The sequence below is a fragment of the Citrus sinensis genome, chromosome 6 (genome assembly GCF_022201045.2).
Source record: "Citrus sinensis cultivar Valencia sweet orange chromosome 6, DVS_A1.0, whole genome shotgun sequence".
Taxonomy (NCBI): Eukaryota; Viridiplantae; Streptophyta; class Magnoliopsida; order Sapindales; family Rutaceae; genus Citrus; species Citrus sinensis.
In genome coordinates, this window is record NC_068561.1 from 18,622,641 (window position 1) to 18,631,594 (window position 8,954).

Here is an 8,954-nt window from a genome sequence, read left to right on the forward strand (position 1 = left end):
TAACAAACTGTTTACCCTTATTTTAATTTTTTTTTTCTTTAGCATAAATATTATATACCATTGATTAAATCCAACAGTACACAATTAAAACATTATTAGAGGAACCCTGTTTTGATTTTATAAAAACCTAACTAAATGCTCAGCCCTGGTCAAGCTCTTAATCTTTTCTTTTTTTTTTTCCGAGGAGGGTTAAGCTTTTAATCTTAAATTCCTATGAATAGTCAACTAAAAAATTACGATAAAACTCAAAGAACGAAACCAAACCGACCAGTCAGAGTCGGTTCATTTGGATGGACCATTATTGGTTCAATTTTTCTTTTTAATAAATTTAAAGTACTTGTAAAGCAGCATTATAACATTGATAGCATGCACTTTGCCCTGAATGTTGTTATGCTGTTGAGTGGTAGGATTATAGAGAATGTACATAGATTTTTAATAGGCGGACAAGGCATGGCTGACACAGAATTATCTGCTTCCGAAGATTGATCATTAGCGAGGACAGGATTTCTGAGATAAAGAAATAGCAAAGCACTATTATCTAATAGTTTATGCCATTGAAACTTGAAAATGAAGCAGAGATTATGTTGTGATACATTTTAAAATATATGCTCATTTCATATTTGATATTACAGTATCCGTGTTTCTTCTTCCCCCCCCCCCCCCCAAGTCTGACACAAAATGCACACACTCAGTTAGCAATAAGAAGCGGTTCACCTTGGTTATTTACGAGAAAGGAGTCCATAAATGGTACCAGCTACTCCACGCCGTTTACCCTACATAATTTAACAAAAGGAAAGCAACTTCTTAAAATTGCACTCTTCCCATATATGAAAAATAGGTGACAATGCTCACCTTTGCACTGTTAAACATGTCCTCAGCAAGAGCTTCCATTTGCTTTCTCTTTTTCTCTTCTTTCATAGACACGGCCATTTCCTCAGTCCCATTGTCAGAATCTCTATCATTATAAAACAAACTCAAATAAACATATTATATGAAGTTCTGACTACAGTTCAAGAATCAGATTGAGTAGAGGAACATGGATCTTACTTATATGGGTACTTTGAAAATGGAATAAGGCTGCTGAAGCTATTCCCTGATTGAATATTTGTCTACAAAACCATTAAAAATTTTTGAAAAAGAGGGGGGGAAAAAGAAAAAAGAAAGAAAGAAAAAGGCATCAGGCATCTTGTAATAGAAAGAACTCAGAAACAAGATATCTAGATGCATGCAAAATGATAAATAAAAAAAAATGCTCAACATACAATGACTCCTAGATTGGCCAGTCATGAACTTTGCAGAGGATTTCAAGCAAAAGGGGTAGATTGGAGAATAATAATACAAGGAAACGGAAACCGACACGTATGAATTTCTGAGAAACGCCACATTTTTTGGTCTAATTTAGAGCAGAATGCATGGTTTGGCATGGAATGGAAAATTTCAAGACAATACCTTTCTGAAGCGTTTGAAATTTAAGACTCCATTGTTTGCTGTAGAGCTGATGGTGGAAGCTACATTCAGATCTCTAACAACTAAATTTTGGCTGTAAATGATATCTGAATTTTCACGTTCCAGATCAGCCTTCTCTCTGCTTGTAGTCATACAATTGTTTCCATCTCTGAAGCCTGTACCACGACGATCCTCCGATCTGTTTGCAATACTGTTGCTTCCATCTCTAAAGCCTGCACAATGACTATCCTCTAATCTATTTGCAGTACAACTGTATCCATCTCCAAAGTCTGCACCATGACTAGCCTCTGATCTGTCTGCTCCATGGATATCGGCTGATCTATATGCAATACTACTGTTTCCATCTCTAAGGCCTGTTTCATGCTGATTATCGGATCTATTCACAGCATGATTGATGGATATTTCCTCTTTGCTTAGATATGTGGGGGCTTCCTCATTATCGACAGCAGCTGTTGCATGACCTGGTGATGTTTCTTCTTCTGTTTCAGCATCAGAATCAGCTACCACGGTCTCATCCGTTGAGCATGAAGATGAAATGAGTACTGCAAAAGTGCAGACATAAAAGGTTATTACCTTGTTATGACAAAATAAAGAAAAGCTTGATCGCAATTTATAAAAAGCAGTTAAAGATTTCTGTCAAAGAACCACTGAGCCTTAGTCCAGTGGCTAGAGCCACTCCCTCACAAGTGTGAGGGAAGTGGTTCGAACCCCACAGAAACATTGTGGGGGTTTAATTTAAATTTCCTTCCTCATCTCTTGAGTGAAGGTTGAAGTCCCCTCGAATATCAGAGAGGATTAAAATCTGGGCTGTGCTATATAAGAGTTTATGTAAACTAATCCCAGTTATTATGTGATTGTAAATACTAGTTGTAGTATCATGTAATATGTTGTATCATGAACAATAGTCTCGTATAATTAAAAAAAAAAAAAATTGCTGTCAAAGATCACGAAAGAGAGTTAAATAAGTGCACAAAATAAAGTTATATTGATTTACGCAACCAAAATAAATATGGGTTCAAATAAAGAGATATCGTTGTCAATACCATGTAACGTTAAATCTTCTGAATGTTAAGAAACTTATAAATCAAGTAATCACAAGATGTGCCTGTAGTATTACTTCGGTTAACCAAGACGCAAGGTTCAAATACCTAGAAGATACTGAGAATGCATTACTGCATTTCTAGTTGCCAATAGCATATGTTAGTTAATCAAGAAGCAAGACTTATATATCTTGAATAAAATAATCATTTACCTGGTGGTGATGGTGATATCAATACAGACGGATCCAGATGTCCAGATAAAACAGCACATATCAAATCTTTTTCATTCACTCTAGATAGTGAACTGAGTTTGAGGATTGACTTAGAACAATCTTCTGACTTTCTTGGTAGGACATACACCACACTGTTATGTTCTACACACTCCGAGTCCTACATCAAATTATTTTCTAAAAGATATTAGATGATAAATATCTCAGAAAATGTGCGTCTTCTGTGTGAACAAGTCAAGGAAGATTGAAACAGAATCCATGACACTGATTATCACATCTCTTTCCATGTTGCTGACAGTTATTGAACATATATATATATATATATATAAACCTCAATATTCTTGTGTTCAAATCCCACCACAAGAAGAATCAAAATATTGCAAATGTTTGTTGCAGTGATTATGATTATATTTGTTTGTCATCCACATTCTTTACATGCAAGCATGGTATGTTTATATATGTGAAGAGCAAGAATCACCTACCTGGCTACTTGGACAAAAACTCTGAATGGAGAGAGACTTTGCACCACTCACCTCCAACAGCGACTGCAATTTATCCCCATATTTATACTGCAAGCAAACCACGGATAAGTAGTTTTGCAAATAATACAAGACACATTAAAATCTTTCTAAAGATATGATAGATCAATGTAGATTACACTTAAAAAGAAAATAGAATTTTCGTTAAATCTCCCTAAAAGATCAACAAGTTATGTTATTATGGCGCAACCAAAAGTTAATCATTGACAATATATGTTAAACATGTGAGGTGTGCACTACATTTGAATTTTGATTTTTAGTGGTTAACCAAAAAAAAGTACAGATATATCAAAATTAAAAGAGTTTGAGATAAAGTTCAAAATCTTCTAAACAACTGTAGGAGTAAAAATATCACCTTGATTGATGAATCCAATAGAAAGGTATACCCCCTCATGCAATTCTCGCGAGTATCCACATTCGCAAGTTCAACCAGATCTCCTTCCATTATCAATGTAGTAACATGGCTAATGAAAAAAAAAAAAAAAAAAAAAAAAAAGATAAAGACCGCCATTAGATTACGTGTACCTAATTTTAAGCACCATAGCTTTTAGTGACCAGTCAGTCCAAATACCAAGTTATAGGAAAGTCTCGCTTAATAATTACTAACTTCTAACAAACTACGTATCATGTAAAACCTGATTTGTTTTATGGGTTTGTCACGTGGATCCAATCATCCAACTGCAGGTTATGTATTGTGGTTTAATTAATAGTAGGAGCAATTTCTCTTGACATGAACATACAACTACTTAAACAAAATAGGCTGCACTACAATGCTGTATTATCAAACTCATAGAGGTGGGGGAGAAATGGCAAGAAGGTATTGGAACATCCATTTGGAAGAGATGATGGAAGCAGGAATTCATTTTCGAAAGATACAACAATATTATGTAAGTATATACATTTAAGAAGTGTATTCTTCTATTCCTTTCAAGAACTACCACTACAGGCAAGAATGAATTTACTTACGAATTGCAGCCAGGAAAATCAGTGCGAATGCTTTTTTCTGCAACAACCTAAGTATAATACAGCAATTAGTAAACAAAACAGAAATACATACAACAGCTATAGCATTCATATTAGATTCAACTTTTAGATAAATGCTCTTGGTTTGGTTATCAAACATACTCAGTACCATATCCTAGCTCTGGCTTTCATTTTAAAGTAAAGATGAGATGGCAAATTCATCAGTTACTCAAGAAAGAGAAGAAAAGATGGAAAGAACCCTTTAAACGCTACATCCACAGTGTCGTACAGACACAAGAAATAATGACCGCTGGTCAAATGTGTCTCTTACAAAATAAGAAATCCACCCAGGAAACAGTTAAAAAGAGACTGAGTGAGGAAGGGAGATCCCAAGACTACAAGCAGGACCACTGGTCAGGTGTGACTGTCAAAATAAAAAAAAAAAGAGATCCACCAGGAAACGAAACAGTTGAAAGAGAGGGAGCGAGCGAGGGAGGATGCCTAAGCATTCAGAATAAATAACCAGTTTCTTTTTCCTCTTTATTTTTTTTAAGAAACAAAAGAATTTATTAATAAAAATGGAAACTACCAAAAACAAAAAATGGATGAGCAGACCACAAAGACTCTTCTTTATTCCAATATTCCATCATATTTTAACTCATATCAAACACAATATGGAAGAGATGAAAAGCAAGAATCCAAGCTAGATTAAAAGAATGTATAACCTAGAGTAATATCCAAATGCCTCAATCCCCTTTCACACCTCTACGTGTATCTTCTCTTCTATAACCACCTAAACCGCAAGCGAAATGCCTACCCAAGAAAGAGAAGGAAAACATGGTAACAATTGTTTACCTCAAGCCAACTAACATCAACAAGAGGTTTCTTAGCCACAATGGCATCGAGAAGTTCCCCTTTCACTCGCATGTGATGCTGAACAAGAATGTGCGTGCACTCTTGGCAAAACTTACTAGTAATGAAAGCACCTATATTACAAGAAATTATTTGTTAACCACAAATTGCACAAAGCACATGGCTTCTTAAGCAGGAGTAGAATCTTCATTAAATATTAGCGAATACATATAGAAAATTTCCTACTAAGAAATTGCGTCTCACTAACCTATTGATGAAACTTTTTCTTGTAGGGGAGCATTTACTTGGAAGGAGTCAACAAAGAGTATGAGTGGAGCATAACAAAACCTGCAAGATTAACTAAAATTTGAAACTACTCATAACCAACAGAGTTCGACATAACAGTTAACTAATACAAGCATAGGAGTCCTAAATAATAAAAAACAAACGAAAATGCCCAACCCAAGTTCAAGGAAGTTACCTGTAAGTAGCATTACCGGTTCCAAATGAAACCAAATCACCATCCTTCAAGGTTGCTTCTTTATTTGGAAATTCATGAACTTTTTCCTTCGACCCAAGATTCTTATTAATAAATGTTCCATATTTTGAGCAATCCTTAATCCGAACTCTGGTAGTGGAAACCTTAGAAGATTTGTCTTGAAAGGGGTTCAAAGAAATCATTTCATCAACCAATATCTCCGCGTGAACACGCGAAACCCCTTTGTCTTTGTTAATAATTATATCACAACCTAAAAGAAATTTATAAATTTAGCCATACATAATATATCATATACTCAACCATCAGTACAAATATCCAAATACAATTAAATAGCTAATACCTTTTCGACCCACTTTGTAATTCCCTTTGCTGAAAATGTAGTACTTGTCTTCACCTGTGAACATAAAACTGAATTAAATTAATTTTAAGTCGGAGTAAGAGCCTAGAAAGAAAAGAAAAAATGATGGAAAAATGGAAGAGAAAATTGGGGTAAATGATGAAAGGAACCTGGGAGAGGATCGATTGGAAAGAGACCCCACACCATGATTTCTTATTTTCGATGAAACAAAAACTTCTTCAGTGATTGAATCACCATCAAAAGCCAATGCAAACTAATACTCAGCGTTTTACGATTTGTTTCGCGCCTTCTTCTCCTCTGGCCTCTGGGGTTTGTAATTATGCTTTCTTCCCAAACCTGGGCTATAAACATAATTTTCAAAAAAAATTGTCATTTATATACAATTATTTATTCATCTAATCATTTTTTAGGATATATTGGTCACCATGGGCCGAACTTGTATAATGAGTGGGCCAAACACGCCAGAGCCCACTTCCACTGCACAGCCCCAAACCGTGAATAGACCTATTAACACTCCTGTAGTCTCCATTTAAAACTTCTTTTCATGTCGAGACCTACTTTAATTCTAAAATTATCCTTTTCTTTCACTAATAAAAACCCATACCTGATAAAATAATAAAAAGGAATGATATATCAGTATAATCATATTGATTAGAATGTAAAGTGTTCATGAGAAAATTATATATATATAAGAAAAATATTATTGTGGTTTTGTAAGTATAAAGAGTGAAACTTACATAGAGAGAAAATCTAAGGTTTAATCAAATTTATTTTATCCATTGATGTATCATGTAATTGTGATTGGAGCAGAGGTTTTATAGACCCACTCCAAATCATAACCAATGGTCCAGCCCAATTTGAGTTGTGTGGTCCAATAATAGGCTTTCGAAATGTATGGTGTTTTTAACACCCCTTAAAGATTCTTGTAACACCCCCTTCAAATTTTTATCTCCTATGATACTCCATTTAATTTATAAAACATAAACCTATATATCAAAATTAACCATCCTCCAATAAAATTTCACCTTAAAAAAATATTTTTTAATTTTTTTTTAAATAAATAGAGATTCTAAAATCTTTAATTATAAATAGATGATTAATATCTCCATAACTGAAAAATCTTATAATTAAAAAAAATATCAATTAAAGTTTAAAATATGAATGGGATTGGTATAAAAAAATTTACTAAAAGAATATTTATTTAAGTGTTAATTTAATCCCCTCAATTTATCTCACCATCCCCCACATTTCAATTAATTTTTTTTTTAGAATTGTTCTTATTGAAAAAAATAATAAAAAAATAAAATTTTAATAAGAATAATTATAAAGAGTAAGAAAATAAATTAAAAAGTGGGTGCGATGATATAATTTGAGGAGGTCAAATATTCTTATACTTATTTTAATGCGTCGGGTCGGATCGGGTGAAATTTTTCTGGGCGAATTTCTTTATGTTGAAACGTTTGATTCTTGAGTGAGCTTACAGTTTACACAGAGCTCGGGTTGGCAGCCCGTACGATCGGGACTTTAGGAGGGCTGTTTTTTTGGGTTTGATGGAATCGAAGAATTATGTAATGGTGATGTAAGTAAAGTCCAACCGTGAGGGTACCTCTGACGCCCAAATACACATCATTATTTTTCATATTCTTAGGTAAACTGTTTAATATGAAATCGGAAGGTAATGCTCCTTTAAAATAATAATTGTTCATTTACAGTTCTTTAGTCAAAAACTTGATCATCTGAATTCTCTTCATAAAAATTACGTAAGTTTTTTTTTTTTTTAATTTTCCGTTCCAACTTAATTACCAATGGACACTTGAATTGTTTACTCTTAAAAATTTTCACATTTAGAATAACAATCATATTGCTATTAAATAAAATTATAACTACTTAAAAATCACTAGCCACTTTTATTGAGATAGATTTATAATATCAAATTCTACTCTTGCCTGCTATTATAATGAATGAAATTTCAATAATACTCGTGGCGGGCTATTACTTTTTCTTTTAAATGTATTTTACTCCCCTTCTAAAAGAGTAAAATAAATTAAAAATTAGACAGTTTTTTTTTTACATAATAAAATACTTGTAATTTAGTTATAAGAGTGCTTTTTAGTTATTTTGGAGACTTGATTCAAATCTCAATAGCGATATAATTTTACTTCTTTAGATATTTAGTTCTCAAAAACTTAAATTCTATTATTTTCTCTTAAATTTAAAAAATAATATTAATAAATTATTTATTTTTAAATATTGGACCTCATTATGAACATTAAAATAAAAAATTTTAAACTAAACCTCCCTAATTTAAGTATCTAAACTCATTATATTATTTTTAAATATTATTATTATTAGTATGCTGTTACATTATCATAATATTATTATTTGATAATTCATCATTAATGAGCACCTTAACAACTACCGAAGTGAAAATAGTAGGGTCCAAAAACATCCAATTAATGAAGTATGAATGTCCAAGAAAACATCAATTTTAATTTCAGATTGATGTTGCGTCCAAGTTTGTCGTTTTGACTTTTGATTGCAATTTGCAAAACTTTTTTTTTTGTCACTTTCAGTTTTTATTATATGGATCCAACTATATTAAAATGTGGTACTACACCACTTTTTTTTTTCTTTATTTCTGTGACAACACTGGTTTAACATAACTGAACTTGTATTATACTTTTCTTTTTTTGATAACTATCAAAATTATGAAAATTTTACACTAAGACATTAGATTCTTTCATGATCTGAATTTATTTGAGTTTTAAAAAATTTTCAGTATTTTTATTTATTTATAGTCAACATTTACTTCTTTATTTTGTAATAACTAATAAGTACCAATCTTCTTGTATGTGTACATTTTTATCCATGTATGATTAATATTTACTTCTTTATTTTATTTATATTTAATAACTATCAATTACATGAATGCATTTATTTAGATAAAAACTCAAATTATGAAGGAATCCTAATCTGACATGTTCACCTCAAACTTATAAGATTTCT

General features: G+C 32.3%; 1 protein-coding gene across 1 annotated transcript; it reads right to left on the reverse strand.

Moving 5' to 3' along the window:
• Positions 1-334: 334 nt before the first annotated feature.
• Positions 335-6,300, reverse strand: LOC102614559 (nibrin homolog). Its single transcript, XM_006481265.4, has 14 exons — positions 6,098-6,300; positions 5,931-5,984; positions 5,573-5,840; positions 5,360-5,439; positions 5,095-5,225; positions 4,243-4,289; positions 3,632-3,740; positions 3,220-3,306; positions 2,720-2,897; positions 1,450-2,009; positions 1,048-1,109; positions 853-955; positions 715-773; positions 335-507 (listed from the first exon to the last, which is right to left on the reverse strand). The coding sequence occupies exons 1-13, from the start codon at positions 6,132-6,134 to the stop codon at positions 720-722; spliced, it is 1,770 nt and encodes a 589-aa protein (XP_006481328.1). The 5' UTR covers positions 6,135-6,300; the 3' UTR covers positions 335-507; positions 715-719.
• Positions 6,301-8,954: the final 2,654 nt, after the last annotated feature.

What these genes read in the sequence shown, in the direction of transcription:
- LOC102614559 (XM_006481265.4), bottom strand. Translation starts at nt 6,134, where the DNA reads ATGGTGTGGGGTCTCTTTCCAATCGATCCTCTCCCAG. An exon ending in ACCGGTAATGCTACTTACAG is followed by an intron (nt 5,440 to 5,572) that starts GTAACTTCCTTG and finishes TTAATCTTGCAG; the next exon opens with GTTTTGTTATGCTCCACTCA. An exon ending in ACATGTTTAACAGTGCAAAG is followed by an intron (nt 774 to 852) that starts GTGAGCATTGTC and finishes TAAATTATGTAG; the next exon opens with GGTAAACGGCGTGGAGTAGC.